Source organism: Phoxinus phoxinus, assembly GCF_949152265.1.
Source record: "Phoxinus phoxinus genome assembly, chromosome: 24".
Taxonomy (NCBI): Eukaryota; Metazoa; Chordata; class Actinopteri; order Cypriniformes; family Leuciscidae; genus Phoxinus; species Phoxinus phoxinus.
Window position 1 is genome coordinate 17,594,700 of NC_136899.1, and position 23,686 is coordinate 17,618,385.

Here is a 23,686-nt window from a genome sequence, read left to right on the forward strand (position 1 = left end):
GAAGGAAATCCCCGTCCCCCTGGCAAATCACACCTTGCTTAACCCTCTGGGAACCAAGGTGTTTTTGGGGTCCTTGAGATGTTTTGACATGACCTGATAGTTGTATTTTTTTCAGTTGCTTATAAACATATTAATGGCAAAGGTGTAATTACACTCTATTTAGCACGGACATGGCTATCATAATATGTGAGCAACATGTATGTACATGTTTGCATTTTTGAGAGAATATTATTTATGCGTGGTTATTCAAAAAACTCAAACTTAAATTTTCTGATATAAGACCACCAACGACCAACTTTACATATTCCCACAATACTTTTGACTAATGGATATTGTCGGCTAGAGTGTTTACTTCGAAATGATCTGAAAATCATCCGGGCTAATCGTTCACATTAAACAATAGATTGATTTACATTTTGTAAGACACTTTTGGTTTGGAAAGGCAATATGCAGGTGGGCGTGAATGATCCAACAAGGTCATGAATAATGTCCTAATTCACACCTGAAGACCTGCTAATGCTGCATACTAATTAGCCATTCATAGGTGTCACTGAGCCTGAGCCGTCACAAGAAAGAATGCAAAGACAACACACACACACACACAGACACACACACACACACACACACACACACACACACACACACACACACACACACACACACACACACACACACACACACACACACACACACACACACATATATACACACACACACACACACACACACACACACACACACACACACACACACACACACACACACACATATATATTACTACAGAATTGGTTCAGAGTTGGAAACATCTTGAAAAAAAGTGTATTTTTCCACAAACTGTGTATGCTTGCAAATTGTATAATATCCAAGGTAAACATTTCTAGTAATTGTGCAGTTAATTCTCATTCGTGTTTTCAGAAAGTTTTGGATGTAGGCTATCCTCTCCCCAAATTTGTCACAAATAAAACACAAAAATAATTTAAAGAGAATGCTTATATTGACCTTTTAAGATTTTGTTTGCACCTTGAAAATTAGGTTTTGATGTGGCAGTAAAAACTTTATAATCTATCCCAAACGAAATGTTGTCTTTCATATTTCGTCTGTAACATATCGTCTTTTATAATATATATTAGGGCATAAATGTTAATTTGCAGTTTAATATGTTGCTTATACAAAGCCATTTTATTTCAACTTATTCAGTCGATTTTTACTCATCTCAGTAGGCAATATAGATAGTTTCATTCACACACAGACACGTGCGAGCTGGAGTAAACAAACGCATGCACATGTGCCGTTCATTCATTCAAACACAGAAACGCGATTCAAATTTAAACAGTCTTTTGCGGTTTACAGACACCATTTCATATCGCGATTAGAACAAAGCACTTACTGATCATCTGCAGCTGGATCCGTTGTTAGGCTACTCCAGCACGTTTGAGGTAAAATTTCCTGGATTATCACGATATTATTATTCCTCACAGCGAGTGTTATCCAGCTGTTGTGGGCGTTGACTGGTTTTGCATGTGTTGCTTCAGTTTGAATAGCGCGCGCTGTCGATGGGCGTGTCACATTAGCAGATTAATGAGCTGGCAGAACGATAATGAGAACGGCTGATCTCTCGCTCTTTTTTTTATAGATTGCATAAACAGAGAATATTTGTTTTAGTTTTGAATTAGATAATTTAAAACTACACACTTAAATGATTATAGAGATATATAGCTCATGTATGAGTGAATAGTATTCGCTGAGTTTTGTGTAAGTTTAGAGACGTGCACTAGAAAAAAAGTGCACGGAGACGGAGAGGCATAAAGCACTCCCTGTTTACTTTCTTTATTTTACAAAAGCACAATGTTTTATTTCGATTTTAAGTGAACCCATAAATAAGACGACATTTAAGTTTATTTTTTCATATTTCTTAAGCCTGTATGACAAAAAATGACGGGAGTATTTTAAGTCTATTTTGCTGCTATGTAAAAAAAAACGAGGAAAACGCGCCGGCGCGTTTTTGGTCCCCAGAGGGCTAAAACCATGTTTTTACAAACTCTTTATAGGCTAGGAACCCCCAAAAAAAGGCTATCCTGTATAAAAAATGTTTTGTTTGTTTGATTGTCTGCATTAATAATAGGCTATGACATGCATTAATAGGCTAATATAAAATGTACAATAGTCTGTTTGTTCGGGATTCGAATCAGTGTCATCCAAATGACCGATACGTAAGTTCTACCACTCGGCCATGAATTTACTCACTGAGAAATGCCCGGTTTCTCGAGTTCTCTCTAGAGAACCACTTCATTCGTCTCATTCCTCAATAAAATAGTAAACAAATAATCAGCTTCGTTGCACCTAATTTATTTTTGTTTGTTATTTTTGTTATTATTATTTTATCATGCTGCTCCCAACGGGCGGCTTATGTCGCCCACCGACATCTAGGCGTAGGCTACAATATGAAATAAAGGCTATATTGTTCTCGTCTCTATTTTTAAATTATGATTCTATTTTTCTGTCCTAAACAATGTTCTATAGTAGCCAATTTTATCTGTTAATTGGCATTAACCCCGCTTACATTTCAAAATACGGCAATAGCTGCTGTTTTGTACAATGTCCCTCTGCGCCACCTGGCGGTCACTTCGCGAATGACTTTGAAATGCGACAGGATTATTTTTACCGCGGTAGTTTTGCCGCGGTGCCTGGCGCGGCGGTAATAGGCATTCTGGTTGAGTACCATCTGTATACACACATGGTGGCACTTTTTTTCCTTTTACTTTTAATCACAGTCATATGTCAAAGCAATGATAAAATATAGCCTGGCTCAATAAAAATGTATGATTTTCTCAAGCATTTTATTTTTTTATTCAACAATCAATCCTGAAAATATATTAAAATATACATTTATAATTTTCTCTCTGAAAATCACATTATACTTTCCCTGAATATTTATTATTTCCCCAAAAACAAAACCGTTATGGCTGTTGCTGCACACCCAAGGCCTAAAATTATCTTTTTGCTAGGGCTGTGTTGAAAAAATCGATTCACCGATTCTGAATCGATTTTCATATTAATTTCTAAAGATCGATCCATAACTCAGAGGATCGATTTAATAACAGGCCTACATTTTTCTCATAAACACACTGAGACATGGCGACCGCCGGCGCTGCTAATGCGGTTTCTCTGAATCCACTTGTTGACAAGAAAGGAGGAAAGAGCCGTTCACACAGCGCGTTTTTTGCGCATGCAAATAAGTTTTCCAGGCGCGCCTCTGTTCATGGTTGCATAGCAACGGCAGACGCAACGGGAAAGCACGCGCTTGTGGAAAGGAGAAAGCGGCGCAAACTGCGCTCTCCATGATGACGAGGAAGTATCATCAAAAAATGTATTGATTTCTAGCCCTTGCATTAGCTTTACTACTAGATATATTCATTCAGATGAGAAATAAAAAGCCGCCCTGTACAGCTATGATCAGTTGTTCGGCCGAGCTTTCCATGTTGTTACGGAAAGGCCGCTGGTTTTTGTCACATGACCTGTTGAGATGCATTGAAGCACGGCCCTTAAAGTGGTATCGTGTGCGGTTGTATCTAGTTTAAAAGGCCTTTTAAATATGAACGCAGTTTTGGATTAAATAAAAGGACAGTCAAGTCAAATAAAACACATTTTATCTCCTGTTCAGTTGGCAACACTACATTAAGATAGACTACCATTCATTAACATTAATGCCTTATCTAACATCAACACATTGAGTGAACAATACATTTTAACAACATTAATGTATGTTTGTGAATGTTATTTAATACAAACACTTGATTGTTCATGAACAGTTAAAACTTTTGATTTTAAAAATATAAGATCGGATCAGATCGGATCGAATTGAATAATGATAATCGATTCAAGATCTTGAGAATCGGAATCGAATCGATTCTTGAAATTTGAATCGATACCCAGCCCTACTTTTTGCCACACACTTTAAGAGCTAATGCACTTTTCTAATATACTGATTTATGCGTTTTCTGTTTACATTCAAGGATCCTTGCCCAAGACGGGCAATTGGACATCATTTAGTATGAATATGTCTGTTCAAGGGCAAGAAGATTTCAAAGAATGCTCAGTTCAGTATCCGCGCACTGTCTGAGATGTGGATTTCTGGGTGCATGTTTTGGATGTTTGCGCACAGAAAAATTCCACACAGCGTGTAGCGAATTGTCTAATTGCGCTTGAATATTTAAATCGCAAGGATTACATTTTCGTGACAATGCAGCACTGGCCTGTCAAATGTGCTGAGCATCATTTAAGTTTGTTCACGTTCACGTCCTCACAACACTGCATTGTTAGAATTCTTAAAACTGTTACTGGCAATTGACAGTTCCATATACTCGTCAACACCGGTTTTTACACTCATTTGGTGCTTGGTGAGTGTTCATTTTAGGCCTTGTGCACCAGATTAACATATGAGAGCAGTGACACCAGCACCTGATTTGGTATCACAGGGGAAGGAGACAGAAACTAAATGCATAAAAAGGTAATGGTCTTATTCACTAAGCATGCGTATGGACAATTTTGTGCTTGAAATCTGTGTACGAATGTTTTCACAAACAAATGATTGGTTCACCAAAACCTTTCGTACGCTAAAAATAGGAACAACTGAAACCACGCATGCACAAAATGTGCAACCTTTTTGTGTTAAGTTAATCTTATAACGACTATAATTCTAGGAATGCACTAAGACCACTTTTTTCAGAACGAGTCTGATACCGATACTTATATTTTTGGTACTTGCCGATACTGAGTACCGATAATGATACGTTTATTTTCACTGCATTTGTAATTTTAAATGTTTTGTGGGGGTAGAGAAACAAAAAGAATATAAATCCTATTAGTTGGCTTAATTTTAAGCCGGCGTTGAGTCATCTCTTCACAGGCGTTGGGGCATCTGAAGTCTCCATGAGAGGCTGGATACAAAACTGAGCTGGCGAACTCAAATAATTAGTGTTGAAGATTTTATTATTTATGAAATAAGTAATTCAGCTATATATTTGTACACCATTATTTCCTCTCTGTGTGTCTTTGGTTTGACTTTTGGGGGGCTTACAGAATGGTCAGAATGCTGATCAAGTCAAGTCAAGTCATCTTTATTTATATAGCGCTTTTTACAATACAGATTGTATCAAAGCAGCTTCACAGTGATAACATGAAAATAATACAAAAAAAACAATTTCATCATCATCCACCTTTAAGGCAGATCTATAATATTGTTGAATATTAAATGTCCCCAACTAAGCAAGCCAGAAGGTAAGGCAACAGCGGCAAGGAACCAAAACTCCATCAGGTGACAGAATGGAGAAAAAAACCTTGGGAGAACCCAGGCTCAGTCGGGGGCCAGTTCTCCTCTGGCCAATGAGTGAACAGTGTATGAAGTTCAGAATGAATCAGAGTATTTGTCCAGTTCCGGTTGGTTGAAGTCGGAGTGGAGAGGAGGAGAGACTGGTTGACACACTCAAAAAAATTACTCTTTGAATGAACATAAAAAAATCATGGAAAGGATTTCCACATGATTAACTTGCTTTATTTCAGCATTATGCAATTCTGTTATTCCAATTTAAAGTACTTACGTTGGGTCAACCTAATTTATTAAGGTTGATTCAATTTATTTACTATGGTTTGGCACAGCTTAATTTAATAGTGTCAACCCAACTAATTTTAAGGTTTTTTGACATGATTTAAGTGTTTTTTATATTCAATCATACATTATTATTTCATTTCTTTTAGTGACACATAATTAAATCAATAGACTATAGCTATCTATTTGCTAGCAGTAGCACTTATTAGCAAATGTTAAGATTTGCATGCTCCTTCAACCAAAGCAGTTATACATAACTGAATCAGTCCACAGCCAAACAAAATGCTCCACTCTTCTCCACAATGGTAACCCACTGTAATTTAAATGGTTCTAATAATTCCAATGTAATTGAACATTAAACACAATTACACACTATCAAGTCTTCCCCTTTTCTAATTTTCTCAAAAAAACATAAAATAACACTTAATTTGAACATTTATTCTTTCTCAATTTAACCATATGCAAAGCATGCTGGGAACTAACAAGCACCGCCCAGTTTCAGTTAATGCAACACAAATCATTCATGTAATCCAACACAAACGGATTAAGTAAACTTCAATTTTACATTTAAGCAGATTGAACACAATCAAATTAAGTTAGGGCAAAATGGCAGTTGGCGTCGCACTATACCGCCCCCCTCTGGATGTAAGAATTTTTTACTTAACATAAATGGTTTGTGTTTAGACAACGCGTCAGGATTTTGTATTGTTAAGATGAGACATAATTACGTGGACTTTAAAAGAAAAAAACATTTCAAGTCAACAAACACAATTATTTTAAGTAAACTAAATATAAATATATTATGTAAAGTGCACAACCTTCCTAGTTCATTTTTTTGAGTGCACTTCAGGTCAGCGGCGTCGTCGTCGTGTCCTGGCGCTGGTCCTTCATCAGATCTGGATACGGCCTGGTTCCGGTGGACAGCAGTAAACCTCGGGATAGACAGAGAGACTAATATTAGCGTAGACGCCATCCTTATTATGATGTACCAAGTACATCAGGATTTACGGGAAGTGTTCCCGGTCCCGGCTGTGGCAGCAGATGATTCTATTTAAGTGTGTCACATGGTGCAAGACCCTATCTATAGGATGTATGACCATTTTTGGAGGCGATGTATGTATATATGTGAAAAGCTAACCGATATTCGGGAGTCATCTCCTGCGGGGAGTCATGTCCTGCAGGACCGCCCTGCAGGAGGTTGCTCGGCTTTGTTTTGTTAAATAAAGTCTAAAATATTTCTGGCATCAAAGATCTCTGAGAAGTGATTTCACAGAAAGATTGAAACCACAACATTAGCATACCTGCTGTTCATAATATGAATGCATTTGATCTAGGGGTGTCACGATTCTCCAAATCCTCGATTCGATTACATTTTCGATTCTAAGGTCACAGTTCGATTCGATTCTCGGTTTTTACTTTTTTTTTTTTTAAGCACAGGTTGCTATGCCATTTTTAGACCAAATTAAAATTTTAGACCAAATGTCAAATTTAAAACATTTATTAAAAACACAATGTAACAATAACTTATATCTTCAGTCAATTGGAAACTTAAGCAAAATAACCTGCGATAGTTTTTCCTTTGTAACCCCTTCTTCACAGAAGATGACATTCAAGTTCACAACAAAAAAACCAAACAAACAGTTTAACATATAAATATATGCGTCGCGCAGAGCCACGTCTTTAAAATTCTAACAATTTTAGAATGTCTCCGAGTGTACACACACACATATACCGGCGGCGCCATTCGGCGTCTGTCCGCGGCGCCCAGCAACGGCTCAGGACCTTGTTCAAAATTAATCTTGCCGCGCCACAGAGCGCCATTTACATAGTTTTATATTACATTTATTTTAAATTAATACATTTTATATACATTTATTTGTCTCGTGACTTCACACTGTGCTGCAATATAGGCCTACATGTTTTACATTAATTTACAGAAATCAGCTGGTTGAATGAAAATTGCTGATGTTATCGGATTCTCAGGATACATTCAGTTAACGGACGCTCTCTGAGAAAGTGCTTCAGACTGCAGACTAAGCAACGTATTTAATTGTAGAGTAGCCTCATAACATAGACATGATCTTAATTCCATAATGTCCTTAAACATAATATTGCAGGTCATAAACTGAGAAAGTGCGCGCGTCCGGTGTGCGATACCTCGAGTTGTCATAGACGCGACGCGGCGCTTCTCGTCCGGTGTGTGCGATACCTCGAGTTGTCATAGACGCGGCGCTTCTCGTCCGGTGTGTGCGATACCTTGAGTTGTCATAGACGCGACGCGGCGCTTCTCGTCCGGTGTGAGCGATACCTTGAGTTGTCATAGACGCGGCGCTTCCCGTCGGGTGTGCGACCCCCAGAGGAGGTTGACTCGCAGCATTTCAACACGCGTGTTTTTTTCCGCTTGACAAGCCGACCGAACGTGACATGGGGGTGTGGCAGCATCGACGATTCCATTTTTTAATTCGATGATCGAGATTGTGACTTAATTTCAATCGATTTCGATTTGATTTAACTGTAGTATAAAAGGTATGATATGGATTATGTGAATGCTTGGCTAAAGAGATCTTTAATCTAGTTTTAAACTGGGAGAGTGAGTCTGAGGGCCTGTCCACACGGAGACGCGTTCAGCTGTATACGTATACATTTTGTCGTATTGGCGTTTCGTCCAGACGGATCCGGCGTTTTGAGAGACTGAAACCACTATTTTTTGAAACCGGGATCCAGAGTGGATGAATCTGAAAACGATACGGTTGCGTTTTCGTGTGTACAGCCAATCCGTATATTTTGTGAAACGATGATGTCATCACCCCACGTGTCGACTAGTCAGACACTGCTTAGTCACGTAACAGCAACAACAACTGCCGACTACATGCTTGTATAATATAATGCTGCAGAAGCTACTGAGCCTCTTTTATTCCTTTATTTATTATTTACTTGAATGTATTTTTATTTTATTTCTTTATATTTTTCTTATGCTATGGTGCTGGTCTGTTGTCTGATTAAGACATTTAGGTAGTACCGTATTTTGTAGGGATGGGCATTTCAAGCAAAAATAATATTCGACGATCGTTGGAAATTTTTTGATTATTAGGCTATTCAAAAAACGCACCCCTGCCCCACATGCTCACCGGCAAAACAGCAATTGCTCAAATACCACTCCGACATTAAATTTATCAGTAAGCCTGTTGTAGCCATTAAAGAAAATGTATTTAATTGAATGTTTATGTTTAAATAATGTTATTTTTTTTATTTAATCTATGTTGATTTATGAAAGTGAACAGCATGAGTAATCATAAGATGCGCAATATATCAGGAGACATAATTTTGACCACATTAAGTTTTGTTTTGTATAAAGCCTTTCTTTAAAGTAAATTTAGTTTTGTATAAATTGTATCTTAATTTTAATCTATGTTTCATCAACCCAATTGCCTGGATTTAATAAATAAGAAGCAAATATAGCTGACAATATAATCATGACATGGATGCGCCAGCGCAATATAACTTGCATTTGCTTGTGACCTGGAACTCGTCTCATAAATGAACCGAAACTCAGAAATATATTAAATGCTTGAAATGTCTACTTTTAAACAATTAAAATGTCTCCTTGCTATATTTGACACATTCATTACTTTTGCCGGTTCTTTGTGGCAAGCTTTATGAGTCCGCTAACTAATCGAATATCGTGACATCCCTATTTTGTACCAGGCCATTTATGGTTGTTCATATTGTTTAATAAAGTTCTTGGTAAAAAACTAAAAGAAGTTACTGTGCCTAATATTATTGTTTACAGCGTCAGCGGCGCGTATTTTTTTCGGCGTGCATGTTAATCAATGAGTGCATTCACGGCGGCAGCAGGAGCAGCGCGTGAGCGTCAAGCAGGAGCGATGCGTCAGCAGCAGTGCCGCGATCGTTTCGGCGCCGAGTCTATTTTTGCTGCTGCTCCTGCTCAATTAAAGTGAAAGCACACATTTGATGGACAAAATAAATATGATTTCTTGTGTTTTAACAAGAAATGGAGTAGGCTATGTCAGAAAAGAAAATGAGTCCTAAGACTCAAAAATATAGGCTATACAAAATTTACCCATTTAAACTGGTTTTTATTTCAGTTTGGGTGAAAGTAGGCTATGGTATAAAAATAAACAAAGTACACTAGCCAGAAAATATGATAAACTTTCTTTTAGTGTATTATGTAATACTCGGACAGGTATAGGCTCTAGCAATACCCAAATAAAACCAGAGTTTGCTGTCTTTTTCCCCCGCCGATCGAGTTTACTGTCCAGTTCAGTCCATTTTTATACATGAAACATGAACATGAAGTGATTTTAAGGAAAAATGTATTTACTATACAATCACAATATAAATCACATTTCTCAAAAGAGCACTATTTACAAAGTTGTAATGAAATCTTTTTAATACTGGTTTATTTTTTTTCATATTTCATTGTTTGAAATGGTTCTTCTGTCGGCGTTTAGTAGAAAAAACACGCTTTGGAGCTGCTGCTGGGACGCTGCACAAACGCTTCCAGTGTGAATACTCACAATACTTTTTGCAGCAGCAGTGACGATGTAGTTACGCTGACGCACTGCTCACGCGCCGCTCACGCGCCGCTGACGCTTGCGGTGTGAAACAGTATTTTATGATCTATGGTGTCGAACGCAGCTCTAAGATAGAGTAAAACTAAAACTAGTATTGAGATACAGCCTTGGTCAGAAGCTTAAAGTAAATTATTTGTAATTTTAACGAGCGCAGTTTCTGTGCTATGATGTGGCCTGAATCCTGACTGAAATTTTTCATAGATATCGTTTTCCTGCAAGAAAGAGCACAATTGAGGGGACACAACTTTTTCTAGTATTTTAGACATAAATGGAAGATTTGAAATGGGTCTGTAATTTGCTAGGTTATTTGGATCTAATTGTGGTTTCTTAATGAGAGGTTTTATAACTGCCAGCTTGAACGTTTTTGGAACATGACCTAAAGATAGAGATGAGTTAATATTGAGAAGAGGCTCTTCTACTACAGGTAACACTTCTTTCAGTAGTTTAGTGGGTATTGGATCTAATAAACATGTTGTTGGTTTAGATGCAATGATATTTAGCTCTTCCTGTCCTATAGTTTTAAAGCGCTGTAGTTGTTCTTGAGGGACGATAATTGAGGCTGAATCATAAGACACATCAATGATTGTGGATTTACAATTGTGTTTCTGATGCTTTCTATTTTCTCAGTGAAGAAATTCAAAATCATTACTACTACACTGTAACAGAATATTTTGCTCAGGCGATGCCTGTTTATTTGTTAGTCTAGCCACGGTGTTAAATAAAAACCTTGGATTATTTTGGTTATTTTCTATTACTGGTAGTTTTGCGGAGATACTCATACTTGTTAACGCAATACTCTTACCACTGAGCTACAGGAAAACTTATGTATATTTATTTGCAGTAACAAGAGATTTCTGACCCTAACAGAGTCAGATGATGATGGATGCCATGCTGCATGGCCATGGTAATGACATGGAGATATTGAGGAAATTGCATTGTCTTCCATTGTTCCTTTCACTATTTGTTCCAAATGGCCACATTTTGAGACACAATTGCCCTGCTCCCTCTAAAGTCCCCACTTAAGGGTTCTGTCCTTCAGAGTGAGTAGGACATAAAGATGCTCGATTCTAATTGGAATTCGCCCCAAGTTGCTTCTGGCGTCTCTCATAGACCCACACACACTTCCATTTATTTTGTAACAGTACATTAGGCAGTGTTTGTTGCCATATGGTGGTGTTGTTATTGTTTTTTCCGGGTTTTTTTTTAACAACATTTTTTTAATCTTGTGCAGTAGATGAATCAGTGGACACATATTTCTAAATTAAGGGAATGCGTTACAAATCCATGGGAAGGAACAGTTGACACATCTGTGTAGTTTTTAACCCCTTAAAGGAGAACTCCGGTCAATTTTAACATTGAGCTCATTTTTTTGTAAATTTGGAGTTCTGTCAATACAGAGAACGACAAAAATCGGTGTTGCCTACACAGTGTTATCCTCTTTTTAAAATTTGCACCCTGTTGACTTCAATGGGGCAAGTTGTTTTAAACCTACTTTTAGCCTCTTAACATCCTTAATGTTTCATTACAAGTGCCCAGCCATGTTAGATGATAACTTCAGAGTGAACACGAGTGAATCTGACTGCAGTAGATGTGAAAGATATGAATAAAAATGATGTTATTTCAGCCAGCGCACATACCTGTATTTACATCCTGTTTTCGGTCGAAGTCCAAAGTCGTAGATTGTCGAGTTCACGCGCATAGGTTTAGTTACCAATGATCACGCGCGTGAACTCGACAATCGACTACTTTGGACTTCGACCGAAAACAGGATGTAAATACAGGTATTTGCGCTGGCTGAAATAACTCATTTTTATTCATATCTTTCACATCTACTGCAGTCAGATTCACTCGTGTTCACTCTAAAAGAATCATCTAACATGGCTGGGCACTTGTAATGACACATCAAGGATGTTAAGAGGCTAAAAGCAGGTTTAAAACGTGCCCCATTGAAGTCAACAGGGTGCAAATTTTAAAAAGAGGATAACACAGTGTAGGCAACACCGATTTTTGTCGTTGTTCTCTGTATTGATAGCACTTCAAATTTACCAAAAAATGAGCTCAATGTTAAAATTGACCGGAGTTCTCCTTTAAGCGGCACCCCCCTTTTTTAATAGACATGAAAGTGCATGGTTGTAATTCAAGAATGCTTTGGAATATAGATGTAAGATTGGTCTCGTTTTAAAGACATTTGGCAGATTTTTGTTAAAGTGAAATAAATTAAGAAAGTTAAACAGAAAAAAAGTTATAGAAGTTTGAGTTTATGAAAATGTACAATATAAAAAATTTAATTATTCATATTTTATATAAAATATATATTTTCAAAACCTGGTGGACTGAAATGCAGGAAAATCAAAGCCAAAAATCTGAACAAGTTGTGTTTCAAGTTTTAGGTTGATATCTCAAAAAAGCTTTCAGTAAGATTTTGTTTGGGCGCAGTACCAAACTTTTTCACTAGTTAACATTACTGCCATAGACAGTATATAAACTGGACACAGCGACCCCATAGGTTTCAACGGAGAAAAGTGAATTCAATTTGAAGCACTCACTTCCTGATGGCTGGGCGTACTGCGCCAGCTCAAACTGAGCTTGACAACGTAGATGTGACGTGGGCAACCTGTCTGACAGTTGTAAGTCTTCTAGTCATCTTTATCTTTATCTTTATTTATATAGCGCTTTTTACAATACAGATTGTATCTGTAGCTAGTATCTAGCATCTAGTAGCTGTGCCGAGAGAAATCTGAATCATTCCCTTCCGAATCTCGCAGAGACGGAGAACGCAAGTATTAGCTGTCCATGAGCTAGCAGCAGGATCAACTTTATGACTCTATGGGCTTCTCCCTTGACTTTATCGGACTTTATGCCTCCACGTCCCCCCGATTGCTTGCGAGCTTCTCTGTTTGTCTATATGGTAATTTCTCGACTTGTGCAACAGTCGCGTGGTTATGACGCAATCGTTTGCCTATTTTTACAAAAACTGCTTCTATGAGGCCATAACGTAAGATACAGTACAAGATAATGGAGCCTTTTATACATTTTCGTGTTTCTTTAGAAATAAACAATGGACAAATGGAGTCTTTAAACTCCTCAGATGTAAAGTTATTTGCTGTCAAAGTGACGCCAAAATGAATGGGAGTCAATGGAATGCTAACAGCAGGTGAGGGTCCGCTAATCAATGGCGGCGACCGGGAAAGCTTCAATGTCTTCCGGAACACTGCCCCCCTGATTACTGCCCATATAAGGGCGCCTCCATTTCCATATGTTTGAGTGATCTGAACCATTATTTAAAAATTTTTCAAACAATTTATGAAGTAGACATCCTATTCAGAAGCAGTATTGGAAGTTTGGCAGATTTTGAAACGAATTCAACCTCTAAGAAACACAAAAAGAACACGTATGTGCATTATAGCTCGCTTCCACATCACAAATGGTGAATCTATTATTTTTTCTTTATATTTAAAACATTTTTTGACCTTTTTTTTCTAAAATAATTGAATGGATGCTATCTTTTGAACTCTTGGCATGAAAACAAACTGAGGTTTCTACCATTCTTTCATGATTTTTCATGTTCATCACTATTTCAAAATAAAGTATTATAAAGCTTTATTTCAGACACAGGTCCATATAGCACAACATACATCATAAAAATGGAGATACAAAAATACATAAAAAAATTATTCATAATAGCCTATAGAATATACAGGCTATTACACCAGTGTCGTCTAAGCCTTGAAGTATATCTATAGCAGCTTTTCAGAGGACTGACTAGGGCTTCAATTATATGGTTCACTGAATTGTCCAGTCCACATATAAAACCAAACATCAGTTGCCTTAAGAGTGCCTCACAGGTTGGCACTCTATTAGACACAAACAAATGACTGGCACTATGCCACCTAGGGACCCGAAGCAGAATCCTCATTGCATCATTGTATGCAACCTTTAGCCGCTGCATACTCTTTTTCTTATAGTTAGTCCACAATTGAGCAGTATATAGCGGTGTGATGTAGGTTCCAAACAAAGAGCACTTCACGGAGTCAGAACACATATAAAACATCCTTATGAGCATATTGGCTTGAGCATAAATTTTACAGCGCTGACACGGTACAGGTCTTTGTCATCCGTCCAGTCATTAGAAATAACATGACCTAAATATTTAATTTCCTCACACACAGCAAGAGGGCTGTCTGACAAATAAAAAGTCGGAAAAGTTGATTTTTATTTTCCTCATTGCTTCTAACTACCATTATGTGGCTTTTCTTAGTGTTATATTTAATATCATAATCAAGGCCATATTGCGAGCAGACTTTCAGCATCTGCTGCAACCCAACGCTGTATGGACAGAGCAGGACAAGATCGTCTGCATACATTAAATGATTAACAACAGTGTTGCCCACAAGACAGCCAGTTTTTAACCTATTTAACTGGTGTGACAGTTCATCCATATAAACATTAAATAAAATAGGAGACATAATTCCTCCTTGTCTCACTCCATTACTGACATGAAATGGAGCAGATACAACATTATCCCATTTAACCTGAAACGTTTGATGGGCATACCAAAACACTAAAATTCTCACTAAAAATGTAGGGGCACCTCTATCTAGCAATTTTATAAACAATCGTTCATGATTGATTCTATCAAATGCCTTTGACGCATCAATAAAACATAAAAACATAGACGAATTCAGGCTGTTATACCTGGACACAATCTCTTTAAGAGCATAGATACACAAATCGGTTCCATGCTTTCTTTTAAACCCAAACTGATTGTCAGTCATAAGAACATACATTTCTAACTTTGTTAGCAGTATTCTCTCCAGTACTTCAGACAAGATATGGCTAATGCAATTGGTTGATAATTGTCAATACTATTGATCTTACCAGCCTTGTCTTTAAGCACAGGTAGTAACAATACAGACATAATAGCATTAGGGAGGACACCATGGACCAAACACCCATTAAAGCACATTGAAAGCAAAGGACTGAGCTTATGGCTGGCATATTTGAGATGTTCTGCATTAATGTAGTCCATGCCGCAGGCTTTATTGTTCTCCAACATATTAATGGCATCATATATATCCGCTACCCTAACCATCATATCTGCTGAGAAATCCGTATGTTCATGATAGTTTCTAACTGAGTTACTTTTGACACAATTAAATAGGTCACAGTAATGCTCACGCCAGAGCTCAGCTATTTTTTCTGGGCTACTAATACCTTCAATATCAGCCGGTAAGGATATTTTATTGTTATTCATAATTTTGACCTCTTGCCAAAAATCAGTAGGGTTGTTTTTCTGTAGCTTTCTGGCTAGTGAGTCTGCTCTCATTGAATTTTCATTTTTCTTAATAAAACGTAATGCATACTTAACTCTAGCATTTGTCAGTTTTTTTCTATCTACCAATTCCCCATGTCTTGGCCTTCCTGCCTCTGACCAGACTCTAAAGGCCTCTCTTGACTCAGCATACTGCTCAGCCACAAACTCATTCCACCCAGGTTCAATGTTAAGCACCTTACATTTTCTTTTACAGAATGGTTCACTGGAGGCATTAAGACATTTCAAAATATCATCATACATGTCACAGAGTTTTTCAACATGTAGCACATCCTTACAATTAATGTCTGAGAACCTTAGGGCTTCATAAGGAAGAGGAATATTATTTAGAAAACTTTCAGTTCGCAATGAGTATTCAGCCACCTCCTCTTTACTCAGCTTAGACCAGTCCAGTTTACTTGAAGCTGCATTATTATTCCTGGACAACAGGGGGAGTTTTTCAACATCTAACAAAGCAGCAATAGGTATATGATCTGAGGTGGCAAGTTCATAGCAGATCTCCACATTTAACAGTGAGGCAATGAGCATCAGCTGTGGTCACAATATGATCTAACCAAGATGTTGTGTTCCACGCATCACTAACATAGGTAAAACTTGATTCAGGCAACAATGCAATGCTCGATAAAATTAAATTAGACTCATTACAGAACTGCTGTAAGTATGTTGCAAATAAAGATTTGCTATCTGACATGTCAGCATTAAAATCACCCATAACATAGACACAAGATGAACTATTCTCCTCTATGAATGACTGAATAAAAGCTAACCTGTACAAAAATTCATCCTCATGCTCATATGATTCATACGGTTCATCCAGGAAGTGCGATACAAATCTTGGGATCTCTTCACCACATTCATTAAGCGCTTGCAGACACATTTTGACATTATTAATATCCTCCTTTTGTCCCCTATGGGAGATTCAACGTTTATGATGTGGAAGGAGCTCTGACAACACAGCCTTTGAGGTCTCAATCCGCTCAGGGCTGAAACTACTCGTTACAATTGTCACAATATCATCATGGCTTAGTGTTCGCATTTTAATCACAATAAAGTTCAGCAACTCATCTTCGACTACAACTCTACCATCTTCAGTATGGTAAATCTCTGGTTTAATTCGAGAAAACTCTCGTGTACACTCGCCCGCAGCACGCCGTGCTGCTGCTGCTGTTGTACCAGCCGCCATTGCTCCCTAAAGGTCTGAACATGCCTTAGGAGTATGAAAATATTCTTGTTGCAAATTGATAAATTACGGCTGATTGAAAATCAGTCACCAAATATGTAAACTAGAGATTGTAAGCTTTCAAATTATATATAGTTTGTCAAGATTAGTTTAGGTTTAGTATAGGATATTACTGTTTTAAATATGTAATGGCTGTGGCTATGCCAATAACAGAGTACTATGGAAGCTAGTGAATAAAAACTACTGATATAAAAAAGGTAATTGTGATTTTATATATTTGTTTTCTAGCAATTGTGATTTTATAACATTAATGTACCTCACCTTTGTGAAATGTCAATCACAGGACTAATGGATTCTCTTTTTTGATCACTGATTAATACTTAAAGTCCCCCTGGCCTGTAGTCAATAATTTTATCCCTTAAAACTCATCTTTAATCACCAAAATAACATTTAAACGTTTTTAAAAAATCTTCATGCCTTAGAATAGCTTGAATGTAACTCCACACCATTACCTCATTTAGTATATGTGGTTCTGTGAATATGCAAATTAGCCTGACCTCCACTCACTCGCACCAGCTTAGAAATCCACTCGTTGACTCGATTGGTTATAAGGTAGTTTTTGACGTCAGAAACACCAATGTTTTCACACCGCATTTTTGAGACTGTCTTTGTTTCACTGCAGTTTAAGGAGAAAATACTTAGCAAAGGTGTTGACTTGTGCATTTGTACATGGTTTGTCTTAAAGCATATTAAGAACACCACATAGACATATATAAACAACATTAAAAGCTTGATTTTCACCACAGGGGGACTTCAAAGTATCAAGTCAGTTAGAAACTGTACAGTCAAGCACAAAAGATAAACTACTTCTTTTGTCTAACTTTTTATATGGTTTTTAAATAACGCATGGCAGTTATCAGATTCATTTTCAGGACTGAGATGTGCTACATTTCAGTGGTCAAAACATAATGTAGGAAAAAAGCATTAAAACAATCACGTCAAAATAGTATCAACTACCAATTTGTTGGTTCATATTTTAAACCGAGAAGTGTCATAAATAAGAATAGTTTCAAATTAAAATTGACCACTACCATCAGCTATTGTGACTGTGCTGTGTTCTCTCCACTCAGGACTGGGATGATGATGTCAGACGTTTTAAATGGATCTTCCGTCATCCTAGTGAGACAAAGCTTGTGGTTCTTATAGGAAATCATGACATCGGCTTCCATAACGAGTGAGTTTAAGGGTTAATTGACCTACAGAGTCAATGTGTGGTTTTCACTCACCCATATTGTCTATTAGAGCTTCTGAGTCAGTGTAAAATGTTTTCACTGTATAATATTTCAGTAAGGATTGCAGTAAAATAAAAAAAAATAAAAAAATAAAAAAAAAAACTTTTTACCAAATCGCGTAGACCTACTTTGAAGTGATGTTAACTTGACTTGAATGTTATCCTTTTTTAGAAATGTTTATACATTTTGAATCAAGAATGTGGATTTGCTAATTATATATTTATTCATATCATGCTGTCAACATCTCAGGTTAGTATTTAGCAGTAAGACTTGACAGGGTGTTTGAAAAAAGCCACTTCCAATTCCTTTGTTAAAAATACTTTTGTTGTATGGTATGAAGCTTTAAAACACCTTTGACAGATTTTACAATTATTACAATTTACCCCTATTTGGGGGAAACATTATATTTACGCCAGGGAGACATGTTGCTGGTTTTGAAATCTTGGCATCAAAAGGTTTTAAGGTGGCATCTTTATTTAGCAATGAAACCTATGCTCAGTTTTCAGGAATTAACACAAAAGTTTGATCTACCTAAAACCCTTTTTATTATTTTTATTATAAAATATTTACAAATTAGGAATTTGATCAATAATACAGGATCATTCTCTTCTCTCACCAGATCTGTCCCCTTTAGAAAATATACTTTAAACCAGTTTAATGGTGGTAGGAAAATGTCCTTCTTTTATAGACTGATCTCTAATAACTGCAGGGAAAATACAGAGAATATAACAGAAGATGAATTGCAGAGCATGGGTTGTTGGGTAACCCCAAACCCAGACAATTAATACCTGGTTTAAACTTCTGCAGTACAAGTTTATGAGAGTATACATAACTCCAGAATGACTACATAAATTTAATCCCAACATTCCCAGTCAATGTATAAAATGCAACCTAGAGATAGGAACTTTATATCATTGCTAATGGAAGTGTCCCCAAGGTCAACTTTTTTGTTAAAATACTTTAGATTTTTTTTATCTCTGGTGGTGAAACAGAATGTCCCCAAATGTTCTAAACTTTGTAAATTAAATATTTTCTCTGTAACTTGCACTTTTAACTTACCCTGCCTGGTAAGAACATTTTGATCTTCTGTTTATTATAAGCAAAAATTTCATTGTCAAATATCTTTCATTTATGTCATATATTGTTAAGGGAAAACCTGAAACTTTGAAAAAACTTGTGGAATCCCTTTATATAATTTTTGATAGAAGCTGAACTAAATTGTTTATTTTCTGAGTATCCTGGTTTAGCATGCACCATGTCGTGATATTAATGTACCATTGTTTTGACATATAGTTAAATTTGTTTGTTTTATTGTTAATGTTTCTAAAATAAAAAAAGACTGTTGGAAAAAAAAAGACTGACTGTAGAAGGTCATTTTATATTCAAGCCATTTTCAGAAGGTGTGTGTACAGGTGCCTGATTTGACTAAGGTGTGGTTCCATTATTGTCTTTCTCTTACTTTGGCAGAATGACTAAGCAGAAGTTGGAGCGGTTTGAGCAAGTATTTAATGTGACATCAGCAAGGATCCTCACCATTAGAGGAGTCAAGTAAGTTTCTAAGCATTTCCATCAATTCCTCAACCAAGATAATAGTTTGTCTCTGTATTACTTGTTTATTTTCACAGTTTCTTGCTGGTGAATAGTGTTGCACTACATGGTGATCACTGCCCCATCTGCCAACGTGTAGAGGAGGAGTTATACAAACTCTCACATGCTCTTAACTGCTCTTTTCAGGTAATAAAGATTCTAGATATAATAGTTTCATCAGTAACTGTAATTATTGAATTTTTCTTCCTTACTATAACCAGCTGTTTTCTTTTTTCTTTTTCTTTTCTTTTTGATGTATTGATGCTAATGCTGCATTCTGTGATTGGTTACATTTCTTTTCTAGGATGCACACTTACCACAACCGGTATTGTTTGTTTTAAACCCAGGGGGTTGAAAACCCCTTGGGGGCTTGTAATGGAACTGCATGGGGTTTGTGAGTTGATGAAATGAAGTGTTTGAGCATGTAAAAGGTCTGTAAAGTTGTGAGCGGAGCTGAGTGACTCTATGCCAGCGCGCTCCACTCAATTGCTCATGGCCCAAGCGAACGCTCCACTCTTGAACCGCTCATGCTCACTGATAAAATGGCGTTCGCTCAAATCCCGCTCTGACATGAAATTTCTCTGTACTGTCAACAACGTGTTGTTTTCATTAAAGAAAACATATTTAGTTTAATATTTATGTTTAAATATTATAATAGGCGATTATTAATTTAATCCATGTTGATTATAAAAAGTGAAAGGCATGAGTAAGATACTGCGCATCTCATGATGTAGCCGATGTTGGGAGACATGGAGTGGTTCAGACATAATGACCACTTCATTAAGTTTTGTTTTGTAGAAAGCTTTTCTTTAAAGTGAGTTTTGTATAAATTGCATAGGTATGATATTTATGGCTTTTAAAGCAAAAGGCTATATTGTATAAAGTGTAGGGGTGTAACGGTTCACAAAAAAATCACGGTTTGGTTCGATACGTCAATGGTGTCACGGTTCGGTACGTTTTAGATACAGCAAAAAGAAAGAAATGCCAGATAAATTATCTCTTGATTTTATTTATTTATTATTTTTACTTCACCTTCATCTGCTTAGTATGCTTAGGGCAATTTAAATGAATGCTGGAAGTATTTTTTAAATTAAGAATTTAAAAAATAAATATTAGTCAATTATAAATAAAAATGTAAAACTAACATCAAGTATGTTTTTTTTTTTTTTACTTTGAACAATGATGGAGCTATACTTGACCCATCTTCTGGGGTGTCATCCTAGCAGCATATAAAACAAAAACAGCTCGTTATAAAACAAATAAAATGTAATATTGTAGTAGTTATAAACAAATTCAAAGAAAATTAAAGCTGCAAGCAGCCTTTCCGGGGCCAAGCCTTCCAATAGTCCCATGGGTTCAAAAAGTAGTTAAAAATACTTTGCTTTCAAAACTTTAAAAGAAACTTTAATAACCAAACCATTCTTAAGTCACAGAACAATTAGAAGCAACTTTTCCACCACTTAAGGCCACAATACTTCTTGCGGTCTGTTCATGTGCCACACAGGATTCGAACCTGTGTACGAACGGAACGGTTTAGGATTCATGACACGTGGTTTAGCAACTTGCGCCACTCAGAGGACGTATACTACAAAGCTGCAGAGGAGAGGCTTCAGTGTAAGAATGAGCACACAAAAGCAGGTTAACCAGATTAGCATGCTAAGCTAGCTTAATGCTAAAGTAGCTTATGACGTGGTGCATCCAATCCTGGCAAAATAGATATCCTCGGATTCCACATGACGCAAGGAATCGATAGACACCAATTTTATGATTTTGCGGCAAACTGTTCACAAGTTACAGCCTCTGAACCAATGTTGGGTCGAACTTGTTAAATTTGCGACATCACTTTTTTTTTTCCAGTATAGCAAAAAAATCGGGAACAGTACTTCTGTGCGGCTCGGTCCGAAGATCATTTGAGCAAATTTTGGAAAATTTTGGACAAATTTTGAAGGAGGAGTAGTGAAAAAACTGTTTTACATTCGCTCCAATATGGCGGCCAGTCACATTGTTGAAAAATAGCATATGAGATATCGTTGAAATCGGCATAAGCCAAGGAATATATTGACATAAAGAAATCAAATTTCAAGCAATGTTGGCAAAAGTTATAAGCGTTTTTTCAAAAAACAATGATATCTCTGAAACACTAGGTGGCGCTGTGATCAAACTTCTCAGGTACTTTCGGGTAATGCTAATGATGATCCATACCAAATTTTGTGAAGATATTTCAAATAGTTTAAAAGTTATAGCAAATTATGACAAAATTCAAAATGGCGGACACGTGGTACATCCCATCATGGCAAAATCGATATCCACGGATTCGGCATGATGCAAGGAATCCATAGATACCACAATTATGATTTTCAGACAAACTGTTCAAAAGTTATTGGCCAAAATAGCAATTTGTCATATCTCATCACCTGTAGGTGGCGCTATTCCCAACTTTGGCATTGGACCTCAGAACATGCTTCCAATAAAGTATACCAATTTTCGTTTCGATTGATCAAACTTTGGCCGAGATACAGCCTCTTAGCCAATTTTGGGTGGACCTCGTTAAGTTTGCGACATCATAACTTTTTTTTCCCAGTATAACAAAAAAATCGGGAACAGTACTTCTATGCGGCTCAGTCCGAAGATTATTCGAGCACATGTTTGGAGAAAATTGGACAAAATTTGAAGGAGGAGTAGCAAAAAAACTGAATACTGTACATTTCAAAATGGCCACTACTGTAATGGGCGGGTTCTTAATGTAAGATATTGGTTGTGATCAGCATGATGAGTGGAATCAGGTGTACTAAGGTTCATGTCTCTAGATCAAAGGGTTCAAAAGTTATAACCATTTCAATGTTAAAATTTTTAACTGGTGGTGGCGCTATAGAGTTGGTCCTAGAGGGTCAAAAATTGGTCCAATTACTATTCATTAGCATCACTACAAGTGTGCCAAATTTCATAATTTTCCTATGTACGGTTCATAGGGCTGCCATAGACTTCCACCGGGAATAATAATAAAACTAACGGATACAATAGGTGCCTCAGCCCCTTCGGGGCTTGGCCCCTAATAACAATTTTGTTTTTATATTGAACTCAGTGTGCTTAAACTTATATCTTAAGTTTTTTTCTTCAGAAAGATGAATGTCCACTAAATGCTGCTGGGATAGTTTGTAGCGTGTTTGTTTCTCTTTGTTTTCATCTAGTTCCAGTTATTGACACTGGGTTGATGTCGGCGTAAATTAGTTGAAGTATTCCCACTGGTGTAGCCTATTGTCATAGCCTTGAAATCTAGACGCACCCTAGCGGCAGCAACATTTATTTTGCAGCCAGGGTAGTCTAGCAACTCTCCGTTGACTTTCGAGCTGGAAAAACCTAAATTGGGTCAGGCCAATCACATCGTGTATAGAGTAGGCGGGGCGGGCTTAACATAATGATGACAGAGTTGTGACGGTTCCCTGCCACTTTAAACAAAGAATGGCTGCTGCTGCTGGCGAACAGCGGTCTTTTGAATCGGCTTTGGCCCCGACTCTGGAGGACTTGGAGTTAAGTTTTTCTTTGAGAAAAGAGCAAAGAACGGCACTTAAGTCATTCTTAAAAAAGGAATAAGTGTTCAGAGTTTTGCCGGAACGGATCTTTGCCGCTTTGACTTACGTCACCACCTTCGTTGCTCTGGTTGTTTTTAGCGCTATCCTATTGCGTGCAGAGGGAATTTGAAAGACAATCATTTATCCCGCCCCTCGGATTGAGCCATCCCAATGGTTAGTTGCTAGACCTAACATTTTGATGTAGGTCTGGCTTGGCAGGCTACTATTGTCATGTACAGGGCTCCAGACTTTAAAAATGGTTAAGCACACAAGCAGAAACTTTTGGGGCACACCTTAAATAAACCTGCCATTCCCCCATTTTGACTTTATTACTGATGTAACTGGTCTGTTGTCTGTGTTGTTTTTGGTTGTGTATGAGAAGAATCAGGACAGCTCTCGACTGCATCCCCAATGCAAAGAGCAATAAATCACATAGAACAATAAAATACACGTAACACATACTCTAACTTCGGAAGCAATGCTGGCAGGACTCATGCGTCTGTTTTTTGAAGCCAGCTTCTGCACT

General features: G+C 37.2%; 1 protein-coding gene across 2 annotated transcripts in view; it reads left to right on the forward strand.

The window, feature by feature from the left end:
- Positions 1-23,686, forward strand: part of mppe1 (metallophosphoesterase 1) — a 73,380-nt gene that overhangs the window by 9,972 nt on the left and 39,722 nt on the right. For both annotated transcript variants that reach the window (XM_079601062.1, XM_079601063.1), the window contains exons 3-5: positions 17,843-17,946; positions 19,472-19,552; positions 19,630-19,738. In XM_079601062.1, coding sequence (XP_079457188.1) covers positions 17,843-17,946; positions 19,472-19,552; positions 19,630-19,738 — 294 coding nt within the window. The remainder of the gene's footprint in view (positions 1-17,842; positions 17,947-19,471; positions 19,553-19,629; positions 19,739-23,686) is intronic.